At 38.5% G+C, this 25,545-nt stretch overlaps 1 protein-coding gene across 4 annotated transcripts in view; it reads left to right on the top strand.

Annotated features, from left to right (window-relative positions):
• The window catches only part of LOC124141252 (pleckstrin homology domain-containing family A member 1-like), an 87,866-nt gene that overhangs the window by 47,871 nt on the left and 14,450 nt on the right, over window positions 1-25,545 (top strand). For all 4 annotated transcript variants that reach the window (XR_007220102.1, XR_007220104.1, XR_007220103.1 and 1 more), the window contains exons 4-12: window positions 7,541-7,586; window positions 12,299-12,396; window positions 13,903-14,022; window positions 16,164-16,349; window positions 16,703-16,771; window positions 17,618-17,679; window positions 18,438-18,501; window positions 19,237-19,317; window positions 20,093-20,167. Coding sequence is in view for 1 of the 4 variants with exons in the window: in XM_046509215.2 (XP_046365171.1) it covers window positions 7,541-7,586; window positions 12,299-12,396; window positions 13,903-14,022; window positions 16,164-16,349; window positions 16,703-16,771; window positions 17,618-17,679; window positions 18,438-18,501; window positions 19,237-19,317; window positions 20,093-20,167 (801 nt within the window). In the remaining 3 variants the exon portion in view is untranslated. The remainder of the gene's footprint in view (window positions 1-7,540; window positions 7,587-12,298; window positions 12,397-13,902; window positions 14,023-16,163; window positions 16,350-16,702; window positions 16,772-17,617; window positions 17,680-18,437; window positions 18,502-19,236; window positions 19,318-20,092; window positions 20,168-25,545) is intronic.

Here is a 25,545-nt window from a genome sequence, read left to right as displayed (position 1 = left end):
GTGTCTGCCCCTTCCCACAGCAGCTACTAAATCCACTTTTATGCAAGGGCTTACTGGCCCTGCAGTGTATATTTTCTTAAGATCTCTCAAGAATGGAAGAGTCCTCCCCAACGCTTGTAATTATGCTCTAATAGCTTTGCACTGTCACATTCCCTGACTTCCAGTATACTCAGTCTGGCATATGGCTTGCATGGCTTGTCTATGCTGGGCTGAAATACTGCCTGACTCTCAGAAGACCAGGGAGTTAGCAGATTGAGATCCTGGAAATGTTAGAGTTTTCGTTACTAATGGCCACAACAAATTAATTATTATTTTCAAAATCATTTTGTGAGAGAAGCGACAGACATATTTTTTGGTCATTAACCTGATTTCACAGGACAATTTAAAATTTCCAGTCAAGCTGTTTTGAGTATCTTCGCTAAATTGTTTCGCATTTATCTCCAAAGTTGCCAAAACTTCTAAAATGCCTCAGCTACGTCCCAGTTAATCACTGATTTTCAGTATCTTAGACTATTGTTTTGATAATGATAACAATTATCCCTGTAGTTTCTCCAGATTGCCAATGGTTAATTCTGACTTGATCACCGATTGACAAGGGCAACACCTTGCTCGTTTGTAAACATTGAAAGTAGTACCTACTTGACCTTTCACATTTGTATCTTTATCCGTATAATGACCCCAACAGATATATGATAAAAGTTATATCCTCAGGACAGCCAGAAGTCAAAACAAATATTTTTGGTATTACCATAGGGATCTCAAGAATGTATTTGGAGTGAGTGAGTGAGTTGGGTTTAACGCTGCTTTTAACAGTGTTCCAGTTATATCACGGCGTGTCAGCTTAATGTGGGAGGAAAGCCCGAAGTGATGCAGGTCTCTGACATTTACAACTTCGGTGAAACCCAAACCTAGAAACATAATCGGGGTGAACCGGGATTCGAACCCACAATCATAGGTTTCTGGCGTGCCCAAGGGATGCAACTCTGCACAGCAAATTGCAGCGCCTTAGACGACTGGGCCACCCATGCCCCACGAATGTATTTTGAATTCACACAGACTTCGGCCATCTTTAATGTATGCGTATGGTCTTTTGTTTTCTTTTTTCTTCTTTTTTTCCCAACTCTTTGTCACATTTTGGCATCTTTGTCATTTGCATTTCTTTGTCTGTATTGAGACTACTGCTCTTTCTGCACATACCATACCATGCAAGGCCCGGTCACTGATAGACAGTAAAGAATCCCTGAAAATTTTGTATTTTTTCATAACTATGAAGTCATTATTTTGTGGTTTTGTTTTGTTTTAGTACTGTTGAATACTCTTTTCTAAAAGCTATCCATATATCTATAACACATTGAAAATGGTTTCCAAAAGGGATCACAAGATGCATTTAATGGTCGGAAATTGTGTTTGAACCCGGTTTGGACATGCAGAGGATATAAGAGTGACATGTAAAATGTTTGAAAATGAACTGTAGAATACTATTTTCTGCCTGTGTGTTCAAATTGTGTCAAGGCACTGTCTTATTGGTTAACTCATATCTCCAAAATATATTGTATGGGATGGGATTTTTATTATTTCTCTTCATGATGGAATATTAATTCCTTTACATTTCCCTGGTCTTGAGGTCTGAATTACAAGAGGACAAAAATAAGAGCAAATAAATATGAGAAAACTTTATCCTAAAACTTGATAAGACTTTAATTAACATTAACAAAGTCTAATAATTGAAGGTCATTTACATGGGGAAGAAAGAACAAAAACAAGAACTCATTAATAAAATTAGAATATAACTTTGAAAATACATTTTTTGCATGACAATTTGTGAATTAACATGTAAACAAAGCTGACGACAAATAGGGTATGTAAATAAACATACCTTCAACCAAACTCCCTTTTGGATTTATGTCCAAGTTAAGCATGTTAAGGTAAAATCACCTGTAAAAGTAGACAGTAATTGTTGTCCCAAAGCAATTTTGGGTAACATGATTTGACTTTGTTGGAACTTCCACAATGGTATACAGTGTCGACACAACAGCGGATATTAAGTCTGCTGTTGACCCTGCACGACCTGGCAGGGAAGGTTAATGAACATGGGAAACACTAGACCCTGCTATTATGGCCATGTAAACCTGTTTTGATATTGTGGTGTGTGGGGAACAAACAGCCATGTGATGGGGTTACGTAGGTTGACCCCAAGGAAAGGAATTCTTTTGTCTCTAGTGGACAAATAATGTCAATAGTGTTCATGTTGTTTGTTGTGGGTTTATAGCATGTATAATACTTAGTGCAAAACAAACATGTTTGTTTGTAAAATTCACATACATTTACTTCTGTCTTTCTTATGGAATTCTATATGAGACTGGAAAAAAGGTCTTTGTCCAATACATTTTGTTTAACTATAAGGATGGATGGGTAACAGTGTGAGTTAATTCTAATGTCCATAATTTTTTTGACTGTTACTAGAGAACATCATATAACAAGAAGAAGAAGAATAAGAATACAGTCATAGTAGTAAAATTAATAGGAGAAAAATAATAATAATTATGAGGACCTCGCTTTCGAAACACTGTCACGCTTGCATCCCAAGAACCAAGTTGTACGACTACCAATTGTTCTCGGTGCCATAGGTTGTGTACCCCCCAACTGTTGACTGACTGATGAATTTAGAAATTTATAAAGCACATCTAATGCAGGGGTACTTCTTGCTCAAGAGTGCTGCCATGTGTCTCGTTTGGAGAGAGTGGTCTTGAAACCTTTGAAATATTTTAGGCCAAAGGTACTAAAGTAAATTTTGGGTAGGTGGATGGATGACTTGCCTAGCAGGCTAGACTCACCTGGTAGGGAATGTGATTGCTTTAAAAATCTTCCAGAGCCTTACCAGGCAGCTTGAATTGTATACTCCCCAGGGATTTGAGAATGTTTAAATTCACACTGATCTGTTTTCCAGGGTAATAATGTCTTTACGGATGTAGTATGGAGTCTTAGAATTCATAAGTTTTTAAGTTGCCTATTATATAAATATATACTGAACAAAAAAGTTAGGAATCATCAATTTTGGGGTTGATATTTTGTTGCAGTGAAGACCGAGCAAACCATTTCATAAAATTATCCCAAAACATATTCATGAGCCCTTACCTTTTTTCAGTATATATTATTGGGAGCTATTGGCAGTTTCACACCTTGTGTATTACAGCAGAACAGAATAGTGATAGTTTAAACTTAGGTGTCAGCAACAAAGCTTGGAGGAGATATATAGGCTATAAATAGGAGTCCCAGTGTTGTCAATACCAAGTTTCTGTTCTGAAGCCTTGGAGAACAGTAGATGTACAAATAAGCAATGATGTTGCCAAGAATGAGTTAGGGGAGACGTTTTCACAGCTTTACAATAAGCTGCTGGAAGACTGTTCTCTGTACAACTTATCATGTTATTGTTTATGGGGAAATATGAATCTGAGTATGCTGAGAGACTGATTGTTTTTTTAAAGATCTGGTGGGTGGGTGGGGTAGGGGGGTAATTTGTCTTCATAGTACACTGATCATACAGGCTTGTTAGAACTTTATTTCTTACATCATACCTGTCGTCTTTGATGGGCATTTAGAAGTTGAGAGAACATGACACTTTTTATGGATAGCAACTTTGCACAAAGAATAAGACTATAAGCAGAAAAAAGTTGCTATGCATAACAAAGTGTCATGTGTTCATCATTCCTGTCATTACTTGTTTCTCAAGTTGTTAATGTGTCAATCTCATTAAAATCAGATCTAAGTTCTCGCTACCGCTAAACAAAGATCTGAGGACATCCCTTTACGGGTCACGTCAGAACAACCTTGCGCGAACTTTGACCGACCAATGGAATGACCAATCAGAAGGCAGCTTTCTCGTACTTTACGGCACAAATTTCAAATTGGCGACTACGCTTCTAAACATATTTTGACAAATTCTCGATGACAAATTTGAAACCTGAACAAAAAAACCATTCTGGAATGGCTAATAGATGGTCTGGATTGTATGGATTCAGTCGTTAAACCCGTGTTAAACAAGAGATTTAAGCATGGAACAGATGATGCATATTAAACCTTTATTTATTTCATCACTAAATTAAATATGGCATCATGTGTTAAACAAGAGATTTAAGCATGGAACAGGGGATGCATATTTAACCTTTATTTATTTCATCACTAAAGATTGCACCCTCTGTTGTTTAATGCCCCACTCAGCAATATTCCAGCTTTATGATGGTGGTCTGTAAATAATCAAGTCTGGACCAGACAATCCAGTTTTTGACATCATAAGCATTGATCCATGAAATTGGGATATGATGACATGTGTCAACCAAGTCAGTGAGCCTGACACTTGATCCTGTTAGTCGCCTCTTACGACAAGCATAGTTGCCTTTTATGGCAAGCATGGGTTCCTTAAGACCTATTCTAACATGGATCTTCATGGTTTTGTGTTGAACAAAGATGTCAAGCAGTGTGAAACAGACTATAGAAGCAGCACATTTTGCCTGTTCCCATGCAGGTTCAGAAAGCTACAGATTGATTTATGCCTCAAGCACATCGCCAGGTGTGATGTGTGGCCAGATAGTGCTTAGCAGCTGATGTTTTGTCAGTCAGCTGAAGGTGCTGCACTTCCTCCTCACTTGTCAGGTTGTCATCAGGATAATAGCATGTTGTCATCCTTGGCAGCCATTTTGAATGGAAGTAATAGCTCTACTGAGCCATTATAGAGTGTTTCTTTGCTATAAAGAACAATTTTTCAATTAGGCCGTGGCAGTATGATGGTTCATTGTTTTGTTGTTCATTCAAATGTACTACTACCACATGTAGGTCAGACAAGGATGCAACGGAAATGTTTTTTTAAGACAACACAAGCCCTTTAAAATGTACAGCCTGTCACAATGACCTTGATACAAAAATGTTGTTAAAATCCCAAACGGTTTATGTACAATAGATTGTCAATCCTAGATTTTTGTCTCTTGACTCTTTGCTGTTGTCTTTCAAAAGACAATTGAAATTATTTCTTTGTTAAAACATTTTTTTCGGAGATTTATATACAATGTTTTCACTGTTTGAACTTCCTTGTATTAGTGTGTTAGGATTAAATTGTAATGTCATATTGAAAGTAAGTTCCTTGTGTCTAAGCATGATTGCTAAAGGGCACACCTAGAAATATGATTTTTTTAACAAAATACCCCGTGCCAAATAGTAAATTTCTGTTTGGTATAGTAAGCTCTGGGAATAATATTCCATATGATAATTTTTCTGAAAATGATGCTTAGACCATTATTTAAAAGTGTTTGGCGCAGACTGATACACTTAATCTGGCTCATGACTATAGATACAATCTATTCTTGTTGGTGCACTTATTTAAGAGTTCCTTGTTGCACACTTGAAAACTTTCATTGTTATCTCTGGTTATGATTCTAGCTTAGCTTCCTCTACATGTCGTTTTGATAAATTCGTTATTCAGCAGGAGTTGATGTGTGGTTTGTCATAGAAATGCTTATCTGCCATTCCTCATTAACCAGGCGTTGGGGTAGCCAAGTGGTTAAAGCTTTTGCTTGCCTCTGGCCTCCCCAGTCGTGATATTGCTGGATTGTTGCTGAAAGAAGTGTATTATCTCACTCACTCTCTCACTCACTCACTCACTCACTCACTCACTCACTCACTCACTCACTCACTCACATCCTCACTCGCTCACACCCGACTCACTTGCTCACATCCCCACTCACTCACTCACATCCTCACTCGCTCACTCACATCCTCACTCACTCACTTGCTCACACCCGACTCACTTGCTCACATCCCCACTCACTCACTCGCTCACATCCTCACTTGCTCACATCCTCACTCACTCGCTCACATCCTCACTCACTCACTCACACCCGACTCACTTGCTCACATCCCCACTCACTCGCTCACATCCTCACTCGCTCACATCCTCATTCGCTCACATACTCACTCACTCACTCACTCACTCACTCACTCACTAACTCACTCACTCACTCACTCACTCACTCACTCACCCCAGTGGTAAGATCCCTACAAACTGTGCTGGTTGTAGAGATTATGTGGGTATCGGTTGGTCACAATGGCTGTTTTATGCTTCACATAGTACACCGGGAATCTGGGTCAGAATAGTTCCCAATTACTCTTTATACCTTAGGTTTGTCATTAGAGCCAACTAAACCTTGGATCGTGTTTCATCATTGTAAGTGTTCTGTTATTGATGTGATCAGCCAATCGATACACTTGCTGTCATGGACCGATAAATAAATATGCAAATGAAGTCACCTAGCAGGAACTACTTTCAAGCTTCCTCCATCACTGCTATGCTTTCTTTGTCATTAAACTATTAACTAACACTCCTTGGGTGTCCCATTGACGAACACTTAGTCTGAAAATATATAATGTTGAAAGAAGATTCAGAAGGGGGCGATGGGATAGCCTAGTAGTTAAAGTGTTTGCTCGTCAAGTCGAAGACCCGGGTTTGATTCCCCACATGGGTACAATGTGTGAAGCCCATTTCTGGTGTCCGGACTGTGATATTGCTGGAATATTGCTAAAAGTGGCAAAAACCATACTCACTCACTCTGAACCTAAGAGAAACCTAGACTTGTTCCTTTGAGGACTACAGCATTACAGAAAGGGCTGGGCGAAGGGGGAAATAATATGGTTCAGGGTCTGTCAGACACACTGACACTAGTGCTTGTCAATGTGTTGTGGAACTATGACAACAAACATGGCTGCAAGTCATTTGGTGCTATATGATAAATTGTGTGGTTTACTCGAAACTTGTATTCATACACGGTTTCTGAAGCTACTTTATTGAGTGAAATTACACCTTAATCATCATTTATTTTAAGATGTTTACTTGTTTCCATATCGTGCATATAGAATATTAGGAATAAAAGACATGTATCTTGCATGCCAAAGGCTCACATAATACATTTTTTATTCCGAATACATGATATTTACTATACAGAACACACTTGGCTAATAATTTCTTGACTGTGTGACTTAAATTGGCTTAGTGCTTGTCATGGTAGAAAATGTCAGGTTCAGTGTTAACCAACATTCACTCATTTGGCAGATTGGGTGTATATTTACCTGTGACACTATCTTAAGGCTGTGCATCCACAAACTTGTGGAGAACACAAGGAGAATTCTATCTGGTGTTCTTTATAGACCTCCCTCAAGCTTCATGTTGAGCCTCAAATGAAATCATTATAAGTTTATGGTCTGATGTCATTAGGATGACACCGACATATTGTTTCAGAAAAGAATTCTTTTTTATATTTTTCTGTTAAATTGTCTTTTAATATATAATGGAAAGAAACTGAGAGAATCTCTTCATTTCACTGAAAAAGTCTAGACTTGCTAAAGTAATGTAGACTTACTTGGGTTTTTTAATGTTTTGTTGCAGGGTCTGTATGAGAGGCAACCTTACAATGCATTTATGTTAACACTTCAAACAATTTCAATTTTAGATGTATATATTTTCATTCTTGATGATGTTAATCATTTGTTTTTCCAGGTAAGCGATGGGAAGAAGCTTCGGCCTAAGGTCAGCAACTGTTTTGGTAAGTTGAAAGATTGTTTACTTCCTGCTGGTTTACAGCAGGCCAGTCTTTTCCTTCAGCCTAGCAGAGCTACAGATAAACAGCGTATTTGCGCAAAATACCCCCACAAAATATTCAAAACCCAAATAATTTCTATTAACTTGCGTACAGAAATGTATGCATTAAATAAAATACTAAAATGTATAAATACAGCTCGCGTAAATACCCAATGAAGCTTTTTCAGCAGGCGTTCAAAGGAATTAATTTCCGAAACACAATTACAAGCTAATTTACTTTCTGAATCAAGCCTATATATTTAGAACAGCTATATACATCTAAAACATTATTTCATTTTTTTTAAATCTTAAAATGTTCACTAATTTTGGGAAAAACCCAATTTGAGTGAGGAATAGGTGAGTGAAAAAATATTGGTTACCCAATGAAAAATGTAATAACCCAATTAAAATAGAAACCTTAGAGTAAAAACTCAATTGCTTAAAAAGTTATCTGGAGCTCCTGGCCTAGGCAGGTTTTATCAGGTCCTTCTGTCTTGTGAACCATTGTTGGAGCGCTACAAACAGAAGTAGAAGTTTATTCATATATAAAGGTCACATGGCCCAGAGTTAATTATTATGAATAATATATGCTATGCAAAAGTTTAAAATATTTTTAACATTTGTAATTACATAGGTAAATGTCTTTTTAAGCTACAAACAGAGATGCCAATGTTTTTTTTAAGCAATCGGTACAATATTTTGCTATTAAATTTTGACGATAAAATGAATATGATACAAACTTTGTTAAAAACAATCACAAATCCATCAGATTTGGAAGTTACTAATAGAGCTGTTTATGTCAAATTTTTGCTGCTTTAGAAATGAAGCCATAGTTGCCCAAACATTAAACATGAATATTAAATTTTAAGGAATCAAACTAAGAAAATACGCTTCTTTTTGTCGTGACATACATGGGTTCCAAACACCATAGACAATATCTGAGTTATGATTACTGATATCTTGGCAAAAGTACTGATTTTAGATCCTATCCTTGATAATCCTTACTTCCTCAATTTGGTGTTGCATCTCTGTAACAGGTGCAAGAATTCTGTTGTGTAAGTGTCATACAGAAATGTACCTAGGGTATGAAGAAGCCTGTTCCAGGTCGATGTACTGCCGTGTGCTCTGGTACTTACGCTATAGCGTATTTCATTGCAGGACTCAACACATGCCTGAAAGTAAACGTGACATGAATATTAACATGTTTCTTGTGGTCTTAACCTTGTTACAAGGCCCGGGAGATTGTTACGGGTAACAGGTTTTAATCAACTGGGTTAATCTATGGTGTAATGAAACAGAAAGTTGGGCAGTCGGGTCAGGATATGATCATACAAGTGCCCTTTTCCTTTATATATGTTATGACTTGACAAGATTGAATGTCATATCATGTCCTCCTTTGTTTATTTGTCGCAATCTCAAGTACCGGGCAAACATTTTTCGCAGGAACCTATTTCAGAACTTGTTTAAGCCTCATGTAGCTTTCCTTAGGTATATCACTCAGTAATGAAGTCTGATTGGGAAACTTTGTACAGAGTTGCCTCCCTTAGCTGCCAGGATCTGCTATAGCACATGCTGACTCCAAGCCAGCCAGTCCTTCCCTTATGCCCTTAATGCCGAACACCAAGCAGTTTAACAAGTACCATCTTTTAAAGTCTTTGGGTTATGACTTGACAATAATAGCTTATATTTGTTAATAACTCGTGTTATTTGTGGCAAATTAATCCAGGAATAATGAATGATAATGTATGAAGCCTTTTTTTTGTGTCCCCCACCATCATATTGCTGGAATACTGTTTAAAGCTGTGTAAAACCATGTTTACTCACAGTAGAGGGTGGCTGTGATAGGTTAGTGGTTAGAGGGGTGAGATCGTTACGTCGGAGGTGTGTGTTCCATTCCCTACGTCTTTACGATGTGTGAAGCCTGTTTTCTGTGACTCGCCATCATATTGCTGGAAGCTGTACGAAATCCTATTCACTGACAGTAGAGAAAAGACAAGCACCAACATGATTTGTAAACAAGACAATCTAAACCTGACACAGGTAGTGGACAATGGTGACGAATTGAAACAAACGACAACAAGATGCAACTTTTGTTTATTTTGTCCGAAATCAACATCATGGACCCCATTTCCACATTGTCTCTCATAAACCACGTTGAAGGGATGTGCAAATGTGGGGATATTCAACATGGGGATTTAAGGGGTAAACACGAGTGTTGATCGTATGCAGTGACTGTGTGTGTGAAACATTGTGTTCAGCTATCAAAGCGTGTCTCTAGACTTTTGATGTGTGCCTGTTGGAAGTATGCCATCTCTACACAAAGGATTATCTAGAAAGAGGAAGGAAAATAAGTCAAGTCTCATACACAGGTCAGCCTTGATTATACCCACTATGTCAACAACATTTTCCAAATTCTAAATGTTATAATGTATGCTATTATGTTAATGTGCTTGTCAAGTTCAAGGGGGTATTGTACGGTCTGTTAGAGGTCTTTACTATATGGCTGCAATATGGCCAAAATTCTGTAAAATTTAACTCACTCACTTTTAGAGGTCATCATCAAGCACTCCAAAATGGTCTCCAGACTGATAGTATCATGTGAGATGAATATATCATGATTCAGAATTCCCTTCTTGCACAGGATGTTTAAGAGTCAGGAAATCTTATGAGGCATTGTTGATGATTTTTGCAATAAAACTAAGCAGTTGTGTTAAGGTTAAAGGTTACAATGTGTGAAGCCCATTTCAGGTGTCCCCAGCTGTGATATTGCTGAAAGTGGCGTAAAACCATACTCATTCCCCATTGTGAAGCTAGCATAATGACAGTCTTATCATTTCTCTGCTACCAAACACATGATAAAGCTTTATGTGTTTAGTATGTCTTTCTATGTAATCATATAATGAAATGAAATATGAAATAAATAACCGACCTATATTGTTTGTGGGTAACATTATGTGCCAGCAAACATGGCACTTCATTTTTCACACATTTCAATGAAAAGAATGAATAGCCAAAATATACAGTGAAAACTTGTAAGCAACTGAGATAAGAAAGTGTTCTTTACTACTCCACTTTTGATAGGGATATTGTTGTCTGTACATCTGCTTATCCTTATCAAAAGTTGAGTAGTGTATACATGTATGTCATGACTGACCTTTTCAAGAGTAAATATGCACACCACAAGGTTTACATGGGTCTGAGTCATGTCAGAAACCCATAATTGTGGGTTTGAATCCTGGTTGCCCCAATTATGTTTCTAGGTTTGTCAGCACCATAACCGTGCTCATGGGTTTCACCAAAGTGGTAAACGTCTGAGACCTGCATCACTTCAGGCTTTCCCCTCACACTAAGCTGACACGCCGTGATATAACTGGAATACTGTTTATGTTGGTGTTAAACCCAACTCATTCACTCACTGATGTCATATCATTGTACATGCTCAGAATCCTTTAGCTAATTATGTAAGGCGTTCAGTGTTAGATTGACAGAAAATCCACCACTGACACTATGAACGTGGAGTGTATCTCTGACCACAGTCATAATGTCAGAACATGTCTCATGCAATCTACAGTTTGGATTAGTTTTATTAGATTCCAATGGCCGAATTTATTTGCATCCACCAAGATTCGCTCTGTAATTTAATTGCATCCCGTCACAATTTGAGTGCATATTGGATGCAATATTTTGTGTCTGGTAAAACCTTCAATAAATCAGCACTTCATTGACACCTAGGACCATGTAACTAATATTCTAAACTAACAAACCCACATACAAGGCCAAAGTCCAGTGGCCTCTTCCGGATGTTTGTTTGTTTGTAGAGAATATTCGTTACATGGTCCTCTTCATGTCTTGAAATATGAAACTGGAATAGGCAGGACTTTGTCATCTTCGGAGAGCAGTTAGATGAACTTGAAAGCCATGGAAAAATATTAAAAGATCAGGACTGATTTGTTAGCCTAGAATACAATGTATTGGACTGAAATTCAAATTCAAAATGTTATTGATGGGAAGTTTGATTTGTCATTTACATCATTAACCGAATTTGGGTCGAGAGAGTTTAGGATCACACACAGGACCTGGTTTGCGTCACAGCCAGGAGGTCATGTTGTCCTTCCCTGTTGTGTTAGGCCAGACCTTCATTTTTTTAAGGCAAACTTTGGTTGATAGGTCAAAATAAATAAATAAGATGCTTTCAACAGGTTTATAGTGTCTTTCAGGTTTGTTTGGATGGGGAGGGGAAAATGTCTCGTCTCGCTGGTTTTGGGTCTTTAAACGTGTTAAAGAATATCTGGCATTTGACTCCAGTGTTTTATGTTTCTATAATATGTGTTTCTGTTTCAAGAATTTAAAAATGCACTTAAGACTAGCTATTTTTATTATCAAAACAATTTTTACAAACACGGTCTAAAAAACTTTCTGATTTTTTTTTCTCCCACAATTTTCTGGGTGTTTTTTTTGTTGGTGGATCTGTAAATCGGGTGAAAAAAATGTTAGGCGTTAAGTGTTTTAATATCTACACACACCCTCATCACTCTCCATGACACCATGTTAATTACCCAGTGACATTTCTCTAACTGTTGGTATTCCTTTTCACCGAGTTCAGCAAGATCCTATTTTCACATGGTTGAGACAGATTTCAATTGATTTGTCAGAGAAATTGCATATTTCATATTTCAGTCATCAATGTGGCTGGGCGCCGGTATTTTATGGAGGCAGAAGATGAAGATGACAAAACAGAATGGATAGAGGCCCTCAACAACGCCAGCAAGATCACGGTAACCTGACTGAACATACCGTAAAACCTCTGCTAAATATGCAGTTTGGATAGCCGAAACTCTAGTTACTGTTACAAGTAGAAGAAAAAGTGTTCTCAAAGGATAAAGACACCTGGGTAGTTGGGACCAGATTAGGGATTCACCATTGGATATTAGGAGTGGGGTGGATTTATACAAAAGTGTAATTGTTGTTGGAAATGAAAAGACAACAAAGCAGTGACAATAAAGGAATTCTGTCTCATTCAAAAATCCCTATCTTTTGTTAGGCTGGTGTTTTGTTTGTTTGTTGGTTGGTGTACATAGGTGATATTTGAACAAATAATGCCATTTAGAAAGTGATCAAATGTAGCAAATGTTATATTTGGGACAACACTCTCTTAGTAAAGTGGGGCGGTCGGGTAGCCCAGTCGTTAAAGCGTTCGCTCGTCACGCCGAAGACCCGGGTTCGATTCCTGACATGGGTACAATGTGTGAAGCCTATTTCTGGTGTCCCCGCCGTGATATTGCTCTCACTCACTCACTCACTTACTCACTCACTCACTCACTCACTCACCCACCCAAAACCCACCCACTCACTCACTCACTCACTCACAGTAAAGTACAGGTTCTAGTATTTTTTTAGGTTGAGTCCTATGCGGTATTTGAACTGTGATATTTGAGGTTGATATGTTTAATCATGTATCTATCTCAGAGTAGACAACTTCATGTAGCACTGTCCACAGTCCAGATCTGCATGCAGATAATTTTTTTATGAAAGATTTGTCATTTATGATGGCTCTCAGTTAATACTTTTATCTTCAAGGTGTACAATCTATGAACGTTGAACATTTGGGATAAAGATGAGAAAGATAAACACATTTTAATTATCATTTTAGGCTATTTGATTGTGGTAGATATCCTTTTCTTTTCGGCATGGACAAATGCTATTATTTGTAGGTTTTTTTCTGCTCAACAAAATAACAAAAAGCCCAGTCAACACATTATGTTTTGTCAACAGCCATTGCACCAAATGTCTGACAATATTTTAGAGTGGTAAAGGATCATAATACCAGTTTATTAATTCTCAGAGAAACTAACTAAACCTTACGATGTTCAGAATGTTCATTCCCGTGAAGATCCAGAGTAGAATAGGTCTTCAGCAACCCCTGCTTGCCGAAAAGGCGAGTATGCTTGCCGTAAGAGGCGACTTATGGGATTGGGTGGTCAGGCTCGCTGACTTGGTTGATTACCCAATTGTATGGATCGATGCTGATGATGTCAATCACTGGATTGTCTGGTCTGGACTGTATTAGTTACAGACTGCTGTCATAGAGCTGGAATATTGCTGAGTGCAGCGTTAAATGACAAACACTCACTCACACTCAGATTGTTTCATGTTCATAAATTTCATCAAGATTGAGCAGTTCTAATGATGAATGGCAGATGAGAGTCAATGTCTGCTTGTCTTGTGTCAACTTCGCTTTCACCAGTGTTCGGTGAGTGACTATATCACCTGTTCACCGACAGGTCCCTCAGGATGATGCAGTCAAGAACCTGCGCACAACAGAATGGCAGGCACGCGACCTAAGTCAGAAGTCCTATGTGACCGAGATCGCTGGCGGTGTGGTGTGTAAGATGCCAGTGCAGGTCAGTAGTGCCACAGGAGTTGTCTCCCTTACATATTTCACCTCCCAGCCACTGAATGTGTTCTCGTGTGTTACCTGTAGGAATCTGTATACTATAGACTTTGGGGAAGACAAACTAACATAGAGTCTTGCTTGACAATGGTATAAAGATCTATACCGAAACATCGCCTTTACAGTAAATAAATAAGTTGTTATCAATAAATTGTGTCTACTTTGTCATCCGTCAACTTCTAAGTAATGCCTATCAAACAATAGACCTGAAGGTTTATTATAAGGCACATTTGACCACATCAGGCTACAAATATATCTCCTGAGGTTCCCAATATGTTAATGTGTCTGTTCACTGTTCATGGGAGATGCTTAGTAAAGGCATTCTATACCATTTATATATCCATTCATCAACCAAAACAGAAATTTGCCAAGTAACTAATTTTTTCGGGGTTTTTGTTGTTGGTGGCCCATATGTAAAGAGTAAACTTATTTGCCAGTGCAGCTTATCAATCTGATCAGATCCGATTTTGTTCGAATTCAGACCTGTCAACCCCTCATCATGACAATGTGGGAGATTTGACTTCAAAATGGGGGAGATTTGCCTCCAAAGGGGGAGATTTTTAAGATAGTGAAGATAAGATAATTTCCAACTTTTATTTTTAATAATGTTACAAAGAAAACCAAATATTTTGAAACAATAAATAATCAATAAGTTTCTTATACGTACAGCTTGCTTAATTTCCGTTTGCATTTTCCTCCTCCAAAAATAAACCCAGCACAATCTACCCATATAACTTTCGTTCAAAGATCATCTCAGATAAACGCAAACAGATATTGAAATTTCACAATCAGTAGCTTGACCAGTTGACGACGTGTTCAATCCGACCAGTTGTCAGGCTTCGTTACGATGCAGGTTTTCTGAGTATTTGGCGCGATGTTGGTTACAAAATTCGCCAAAGAAATATCAAATGCATTTATCCTGACGCAACATCATCGCCCTTAGTTTCAATAAGATATACTGGTTTTTTTCTGTCTGCGGTAGTCTGTTGACAGTCCCATTACTTTGCTTCTTAAATTTCCTAGAAATGTTCACGTTATTCCATTCCAAGAAATGTATGCCATATTTGGAAGTACTATTACGTTTTACTACAATTTATGAATGAAATGAGTCTCGTTGTCGTTGTTGACCTTTCTGATCTTGACGTGTATTAATCTCATTGGTTGACTAGTACTGTTGTATGCAAATTAGATTGCAGATCTGGGACGCAAGCAAACTATTAGCCAATCAAATCGTGTAAAATAATCACATGATACATTCTCGCAAAATTTGATAAAGTTCTGTTTTGATATTTTCTGTGCACACAAGTCACGATGTCAGTCAAAAGGAAATTTGTAAGTTTCACGTTAAACTTTGACTTTGAAATCCTGCTGTGAGGAAGCCTGATCGTGTAACTCATTGTTATTTCGACTACCGAATCAACCAATCACGCATAGTGTTGTTTCTGAAGACGGCGCTTGCAGGACATATTTTGTTTTCATTTCCAAGAGTTCATTGACGTAACTTTGAGGTATGTTGATGTTTTAACAAAGTTTCTGACAAATCTGATAACCAATAAAGTCATGTATAACTGGACCGGCCATATGTATCTACGTTCTTAAATTATGGAAGAATAAACACGCTAAGAACATGAAGACAACAGTTCATTTCATGAAGTGATGAATACTTGGCTGATTTTTCATTTCAAGTTCAACCCTTCAGGCACCTGTTAGGACTATCCGAGTTTTCTTAACAGTTTACATTGTTCAATCGTTCACCATATGAATTTACTGGACAAAGGCCCATCTGGGTCCCCCTGCGGGTGGCTGTGATAAGGGTCGCTAATCCGGGAGCCTACCGGACAGATCAGGACGCAAACTTCCCGTTCATTGTTTTCACTCACGGGACAATGAGGCGATTTTTTTAAATAATGAAGAATTCTGTTTTGCGGGAGAAATAGTCCATCTTGCGGGAGACTGGGAGATTTCATCAAATTGCGGGAGTCTCCCGCAAAATGCGGGAGGGTTGACAGGTCTGTTCGAATTACGTGTCTTGTCATTAGGTTCTGTTCATTGATTAGTACAACTGTATCCATGGTGATGTTTGTTCCCCAGACTGGCGAGGATGTGTCTGGTGAGAGCAGTAGTGAGGATGAGGAGTCCACGAGTCGGTCCTCCTCCTCCGGACGTGTCTCCCCTTCCAACTCGCTTTGTCGTACCCTCGGTGAGGCCCCTCGGACAACTTCCTCAAGGGGGAGCACGTCGCTGAAGGCAGGGTACGGGGTCAAGCAGGGGGCAGTTGTAAGTAGCTTCATCTGCTGTAGTCCCCATTTAGGACCCATTTGGGTTTGCCGATTATTTTTTATTTGTAGGATTGGAGGAAAAATAAGAAAATCACTCTTTGTTGTTTTTCCACCGACATGTAAACAAAAAAACACCATAAATTGGGATTATTCAGTGATTATAATTCGATGCTCATTTTGGCATTCATATTTCACCATAGTCGGCAATCCAAATTTCTTGCCTTTTTCAACCATCAGAAATGATCTGGCCATTTTCCTTAAAAAAACATGTCCTCTGCTCTAATGATATGTGGTTAAAGTGTCTACAAAAGTGAAATACTATGAACTGACAAGTCTTATTTGTTGTTCCAGAGAAAAAGTTGGAAAAGACGTTTTTTCCTTCTCCATGAAAATGGATTTAGCTATTATAGGAATGAACAGGTGAGGACTTCATTGACAAAGATGAAGTAATATGTTGATGTGATCTAATCACAAGATGCAGTCACTCTATGAACATAGTGATATTTCTATACAATTCATGTCAAAAGAAACGCGAATACCATGCATATTTGTTAAGACTTACTCCTATTCAAGAGATATTAGACAACATACTGGTATGTTGTGTGAACCGATGCTCATGAACGCATCACATGTGACGTCAAAGATCCATGACTCGAGATGCACCATTTGTCTCTGGCAGGATTAGCGTGTAAAGTTTGGAAATCATGTGCAGCATATTGTGTTTAGAATATAGTCACTCTGTCGTAACACTTGACTTTTTTTTCATAAATTGGTTAACATTGGAAACTTCTCTTCTGCTAGGGTCAAGAGTTCTACATCCTCGTGTCAAGCTTGTTGACACCTTCTCCGCAAACAAATCAGTGAACTGTTGGTTCAATTATTTTATAGGCTTTGTACTTCCTTAATGCCAGTCAACAGAGTAAACATATAAACAGTATGTTGCTTTTAGGAAAACACTGTTTATTGTATTTACGGAACTGCTCTACTCAGTGCTAATAAGCGGTGCTGTTTGCTGTTTGATTGGATTAAGGTAAGGATGTGTATCATTCCACTTGGGATGGGTGGGGGGAGTCGCATTGATATTGAGTCGCATTTTTGGCTAGGGGTCAGCAGTCGTATTAATATTGGAGACGCATTGATTTCCAGATTTACAGTAATCAAACAAGGGGCCTGACCTGCAGTACCCTACAGTTGGATGGCTTTATACAGTGTCGGGAATTATGTTAAACTCTTCTTCTGTTGCACATTCCATGTTTCTGTTTTCAGGACAAAAGCCCGATTCGTACAGTTCCAGTGTCTGAAATTTTAGAAGCCAGACAATCATCAGGGTAAGACAGTTTCAGATGCAAGAGATAATTATTTAATTCAGGAAAGACTTCAGGAAATTCTGTTTTCAAAAAACACCAGAAGTGACCAAGAGGTTTGTGTCAATACAACTCAATGTAATTGCCCTTGGCACATACAAGACCTCTCTGTTTTGATACTCAGTTCACCAGTGGTGAAGAGCTGTGAACTGCATAAGTTTCATCTTTCCTCAAGAATTAAACCAATATTCAGTGATGTAACTGAAGTCAAAGCCACGTTTAATCCATATCACACTCATTGTTTTCAAAAAAGCAAAATAATTTCTTTGGATAATTTCAAATACATGTCATTGTGACAGTGAACATGAACATATTGTATGTAGGCCTGCCATACTCAAAAGCCTGTACATATTTACTCAGAACTGACGCTTGATCAAAACTTATGGGGGAACTTGGGCCACAGGAGTCAAGGGATGTTAAGCTCCCAAGAGTTGCCTCCCTTGTGACAATTAAGCTCCGTAACCCTTAAACCACCTTGTGTAGGGGAAATATTTTCATTTCATCTGATTATTTCATGATTCAACACTGAATATGACATTTTGTTATATATTTTTTTGAACTTGCTATGTTGTTCTGTGATATATTTGCTACAGAATCTGGTGGGACATAGGCTTCAGTGAGAGGGTGATATATCACTCCTCTTATCTGGCCATGTTGTTATCAATATGTGATAGAACTGTCTACTTGGTCTGAATGTATAACTGTTCTCTTTCTTGTTTCAGTGCTCATGTAAACAGGGATAATTTATTTGAACTCATCACATCAAAACGGATATTTTATGTACAAGTAAGTAAGTCTTAATGCCGTCAGCCTCCAGGCCTAGAGCCTTGACTCACAATGGGTTCATAGTAGAGTAGGTCACCTGTGCCTGGCTTTGGAGTACGAGCGACCAGTGAGGATTTGTTGTCCACAGTGGCCGACCTGACTGATTGTGTGTTACTGTGCCCCAGATTACAGATTCAATCTCGTTAAAATCAGATCTTAGGACATCCCAGTAAAAATACATCTGAATCATGGATAATCTCGATTTCTTGAGTGTTAGTAATAAGGGCTGTTACGATTCACTCGCGTATTCGGTGAATCGAACCGTATCCATTCATGAATTGAATTTGTTATTCGCGGTCACTAGAATCGAATTTTCAGGAATATGCAGTCATGTGCATTTACATACTCTGACCCTTAAAATATCCATAAGAACATATTATATGCATAGATTTCTTGAGTGACAGTATTTTAGTCACTGGTCATTGTTGCATTTGAGCAGACTCTAGTACCTGGATAAGTGAAGTATATTCATGTATAATAAATTAATAATTTACAAGCCATGTCAAATAATTTATTTTGTTATTGTTTCACTGAATATAATAAATAATACATCAACTGCTGACTTGTTATTGTATTCGTGAATAAATATTCGTATTCGTATTCGTTACCCTATATTCATTATACGAATTGTATTCGCCTTATAGTGTATTCGTTGCAGCCCTATTGGTAATGTCTGTGTTCTCCTATGTTCTACAGTGTGATACACCCGACGAAATGCTCAGCTGGATTGATGCCATTCGTTCGCTGCTCCGGAGTCGAAAGATGGAAGAACGAAAGGTGACAACACTGACTCGGTCTCTTTATAATGTACTATTGAGTTGACAGACAGCATCACCAAACCATCACTTTACTCCCACATAATGCTGATTTAACAACAATCCCGGTATATAGTAAAATATCGTCTAAAATAGAATTATTTGTGTCAGATTTCAAATTTTAAGCCATAAATGCTTTTCTATAATGACCAATGGGTGATCAAGAAAGCTGGTTGACCTCAAAGATATTCTTTAATCTCATGCATGCGATATCTCCTTGTATTGGATAAGACCGTCTCCGTGGCCTAGTGGTAGGGCATCCGCCCGGAGAGCGGAAGGTCAGAGGTTCAATCCCCGGCCATGTCATACCAAGCAGCCACACACACACACACACACACACACACACACACACACGCATGTTGCTATATAAGTGCAATAATCTTGGACGTGATGTTATTCCCCATTTCGGGGGGCATGGGTGGCCCAGTCGTCTGAGGCGCCGTGATTCACTGTGCAGAGTTGCGTCCCTTGGGCACGCCAGAAACCTATGATTCTGGGCTCGAATCCCGGTTCGCCCCGATTATGTTTCTAGGTTTGTCAGCACCATACCCATGTTCGTGGGTTCACCAAAGTGGTAAACGTCTGAGACCTGCATCACTTCGACTTACCTCCCACACTAAGCTGACACGCCGTGATGTAACTGGAATACTGTTAAAAGCGGCGTTAAACCCAACTCACTCACTATTCCCCATTTCACCTCACCTTGTATTGAATAATACATGTTATATCCCTTTCAGTCTATGCAAGATACAGAAACCCACCAAACACTAGAAGATGACATCTGTGGCAAGACTTACCCCAAGGAAGTGTGGGTATGACACAACAACATTGCATGCCTTGGATGTCAATTTGTGTTGATGGACTGACAACTAGTTTCATGCACCGATCTTGTTTTGCATTTGACCTTTTAACCCCAAAGACTGGAGATGAGCCATTGTTGTTACAACCGCATGCTCTCGTCCTGGTGTGTCTCACATGTATGAATCATTGTATCATGTATTGTATGGGGATCTTGTATCATTGTTGTATGGGGATCGTATCAAAGGTTGAAGTGTCTTTTATGTATATTTTCATCTTGTTTTATTCATAAGCGGGAATGTGATAGATACAGAAAACAGATGTTTTGTCAAAGGAATTAGTTGTGTCAACCAAAATACATTCATCACGACATGAGATATTATGATCGCAATAAATAGAAGCTCAAAAGTGTTAGTATTTAGGGGTTCAATTACAATTCATAAAAGAAATATAGAGGGTTTTTTGTTTGAAAACTTGTTCCAATGTTTGAATAATATTGATATGATTGGAATAACATACAAAAATTGTGAAAGAAAGAAGCACGCTTTTTGTCCATACAGAACCTCTTAAACCATCAGTGCCCCCACTGTTAATGTGTGCACTGGTAGTTGTAGAGAGGCCCTTTTAAGGTTGTCTTGTAGATTCTGGGTGAGAAAGGTCCCTAGCAGCTCATGCAGCTCGTAAGAGAACATCAAATTATTAATCTGGTGATAAGCTGTTTGTGAGGGGCTGATTGTGTGCTGTTGTTCCCATCAGGGACCACTGCTCATACTATCAACCGCTGGTTTGCCTGGCCCAGATACAGTTATATACAGGCTGCCGTAATATATACTGTAATACTGCTAAGTGCGGCATTGAAACAAACACATGCATTCTACTTGATACGTATCGACCATGTTTGTTTGATGCTGTAATAAGGAGGGTGCCACAGTGTGGTTATTTAAAAGGCTGGAGGATAAAGCTAAATGAATGTACGGCTTATATGATTAAACCACGAGATTTAACATCAAAGCAATTCATAAACATCGAAAATCACATATCAACATTGAAAAATTACTCAAAAATAGATGTTCCATAATAGCACCCAGGAAGCTCATTGAGTTACAAAGAGAAGATTACACAACATCACCACACAAAAGGGGGCACGGGTGGCCCAGTCGTCTAAGGCGCCGCGATTCGCTGTGCAGAGTTGCGTCCCTTGGGCACGCCAGAAACCTATGATTGTGGGTTCCAATCCCGGTTCGCCCTGATTATTTTTCCAGGTTTGTCAGCAGCTTACCCGTGCTCATGGTGGTAAATGTCTGAGACCTGCATCACTTGGGGCTTTCCTCCCACATTAAGCTGACACGCCGTGATATAACTGGAATACTGTTAAAAGCGGTGTTAAACACTCACTCATCCATCCACCCAATGTGATACCAGTTTCAGTATGTTTCTTCCCACCAAATTAATAAAAAATGCTTTTTTGTGATTGCATCAAACAGTCCATGTTTTTTCCTTATACAATTTTATGAGTGATATCCCTGTGTGACGATATTGTGTCCGTGTCATGGCATGCTATATGTAACAGAAATATGACATTAGCAGTACAAATGCATACATTTTGCAATATCTGAAACCTTATTTATCTTATTGAAGAATATGTGGAAATAATGAGATGGAAAAATCGAGAAATCAGAATCGGGACAAAACATGAGTAGTCCATTGTGGATATAGGGTTTACTCAACTCAAATCTTTGTCAACTTTTTCTTGCTGCACATAGATTTTTACACCATTCTACAATATAGGATACAATATAAGAAAAGAGATATTATCAGTTCGTACAGTATTCTGATCATAGAATGACTTGTCATCCCATCAAACACAGGATGTTCACAACATTTTCCGGGGGCACGGGTGGCCCATTCGTCTAAGGCGCCGCGATTCGCTGTGCAGAGTTGCGTCCCCTGGACACGCCAGAAACCTAGGATTGTGGGTTCGAATCCCGGTTCACCCCTATTATGTTTCTAGGTTTGTCAGCACCATACCCGTGCTCGTGGGTTTCACCGAAGTGGTAAACGTCTAAGACCTGCATCACTTCGGGCTTTCCTCCGACATTAAGCTGACACGCCGTGATATAACTGGAATAATGTTAAAAAAGCGGTGTTAAACCCAACTCACTCACTCACTCACAACATTTTCCTTCAATCATCATGGTCAGAGTTGTCTACCTTTTTTGCTGAGGTGAATCCAAATTGATTTCAATTATTTTTTTATTTTTAATTTTAAATAAGTCTTCGAAGAATTAGCAATGCTTTTCTTAGAGATAATAGGAGGAAAGTTGGATGATCTCTTGCGAGGACATTTGCAGGGTCTATGTATCGTCCATCATAGAAGATAAATCATTTTGTAATATAAAGAGCAGGTTTTAGTGTCAGCAAGTCTACAGATTGTGGTATGCCATCAAAGCCATTGTTGAGCTTAGTGTCCAGTTATATTTTGTGAAGACCATTCTTGGTGTTCCCCACTGTGATAAGAAGTATTAAGTTGTTTTTTTAATATTATCCGATCAGTAAAGCCACATATTTTTTATTTTTTGTTTCATGGACCTGCTATCCCTCCTGAAAAGCAGCCGGAAAAGAAACAAATTAAACATAAAAATAATTATTTTTTTATATGTCTCCCGCTAGTACTATAGACCCTCAATATAAAATGTTATTTATAAGTTCCATGTCTACATCACTATCAGTGATTCAAGAAGCCAGCTGCAGTTTTTAACTCCACAGCAGAACGATTTTCATATAAATAAATGATTGACATTGCTATTTATTTTTATGTTTATTTTGACTGACCTTGTGTGGAAAAGCTGGAATAAATCTGTTAACTTTATATTAAAGAAGTGTGGTCTAATAGTGGAACACTGCAAGTTTATTCTTTTTCTGTTTTATTTATTTTTGTATGGAATTTATGGTTTACCAAAACCTTGGCCTGGAGAGACCAGAACAAGTCTATATTTCATCTTTCACAGTAAGAAGTAAGGTGTTATTTTAGGCTAAGCAAGGTTGCTCTTCGATTTACATTAAAATTTGACAAAGTAGGATGAAAACACTTGAGCAAAGTATCAAACATACAGCATTCCATGTCTTGGGCATTTCGGGCGGTGGTCTAGCTTAGTGGTTAAAGCGTGGGCTCATCATGCCGAAGACCTGGGTTTCAATTCCCAATATGGGTACAATGTGTGTAGCCCATTTTCTAGTGTCCCTTGCCGTGATATTGCTGGAATATTGCTAAAAGGAGCGTAAAACAATACTCACTCGTGGGCATTTCTCAATTGTCATAATTTCTCTCGTTCTGCGTTCAATAATGGGAGTCTTTCTGATATAGTCATATATAATTACATCTTTATGAATATGTGCATATACACAGAAACATATTAAAATAGACACAGATGCATAGATACCTAGACACAAACACATATACATACATTGTCAGGTATATTATATAAACCATGTCTGCAGCCACACCCAGATGTACCATATTCAGGCAGCAATATATGCATACTGACAAACAGCGAACATGGGGAAACCATGTTTCAAGACTCTTGCAATTTGCTGTGCAGAGTTGCTTCCCTTAGGCATGCCAGAAAACCTAGGTTCGTGGGTTCAAATCCAGGCTTGCCCTACATTTGATTCTAGGTTGAATGTCTGAGACCTGCATCACTTTAGGCTTTCCTCTCGCAAGCTGACATGCCGTGGTGTAACAGGAATACTGTTTAATGTGGCATTAAGTCAGACTTCCGTCCTTCAGACAGAAAGCAATGATCACATGGTTATGTTTCTAGATTGGTCAGCACCTTACCAATGGCTACATCACTTTTCCTCCATCAAGCTGGAGTACTGTTGAAAGTGGTATAAAGCCCTTCTCACACATTAGTAAACACTGCATTCTTTATGCCTTCGTTTTCCTTCATCAAAATACCCAATACTTACAACTTCTTTGCTGCACACTTTGTAAAATAGGATAAATATAGGATTTATATCAAATGTATAACACAAGCTGATTTAAGTAGCAAAATGCTGAGGTTTGCAAATGATCTTTCTCTCGTGAAAGAACATAAATTTCTCAATAATCTGTTAGGAAAATCAGTTTTTTTCTGTATGACGTCAAATTTGAAAGCTGACATCCCATCCTAATGTCACTACACCATGACGTCACAGCAACGGAACATATTGACTTTGTACTCACTGCCATCCTCACTAGCCAAAGAGGACAGGATTTATTTACCGTATTTGACGTAATAAGCGCCACGGCCATATTTGCTAATATATTGGCTAGTGAACAATCCCAATTAGCACCCCTTTCAATTGATCAATGTACAAAAGACTTATTTATGCGCATATAATATGCACTCGTGTGTTATATGCACCCTTAGTTATGGGCAATCAAATTCTCGAAAAATATATCTGTCGTATATAAACATTTCAGGCTGTCAGCATAAAGCACAAAGTTTATCTTTCATCTCTGTTTCTTTTTCACCAAAATAATATTCTAATAAGAGCCCCCTTTTTCTAATTTTGAAAGCGCCCTGGGCGCTTATTACATCAAATACGGTATGTCACTTTAGAAGGAAATGAATGAAAATAAAGTAAAATATCATCTAAAATAGAATCATTTGTCAGATTTTACAATTTACGCCATAAATGCTTTTACGAAATGACCAATGGTGATCAGAAAGCCATATCACCTCTAAGATATTCTTTAATCTCACACAAAAGCAATATCTCCTGGTGTTGGATAATACCTGTTATTGTTCTCAATACCTTGTCCCCAAACCTCCATACACGTTCATTATGAGATGTTACGCTAGTTTAATCATTTCCAGGGCACGGGAGGACAGGTCGTCTAAGGCGCCGCAATTCACTGGGCAGAGTTGCGTCCCTTGGGCACACCAGAAACCTATGATTGTGGGAACAAATCCTGGTTCGCCCCGATTATGTTTCTAGGTTTGTCAGCACCATACCCGTGCTCGTGGGTTTCACCGAAGTGGTAAACATCTGAGATCTGCATCACTTCGGGCTTTCCTCCCACATTAAGCTGACACTGGAATACTGTTAAAAGCGGCTTAAGACCCAACTCACTCATTTAATGAGTTCCAAAAAATGAAAATAATTTGGTTCCCCTTTGAGCAAGTTTGGCAGTGTATGTTTGTGTGTTTACAGTATCAGGGTTAAGTGTAGGGAAGATGGAAGGGGATGGGGATGAGCCTTCTGGTTCCTGCTACATGTACTGGTGCTGGTTGGTGTACAATGCCACGGTTTTATTTTGTGCACTCCATTGATGCTCTTGCATAATATTTTGTCATTTTATTTTAACCTGTACAGGATGTGTGCACTTCATTCCACTTACTAACTC

This window comes from Haliotis rufescens, unplaced genomic scaffold (assembly GCF_023055435.1).
Source record: "Haliotis rufescens isolate VD_foot unplaced genomic scaffold, xgHalRufe1.0.p SCAF_12, whole genome shotgun sequence".
Taxonomy (NCBI): Eukaryota; Metazoa; Mollusca; class Gastropoda; order Lepetellida; family Haliotidae; genus Haliotis; species Haliotis rufescens.
The sequence above is the reverse complement of the archived record's forward strand: the minus strand, read 5'-3'. Positions and strand labels throughout refer to the sequence as shown.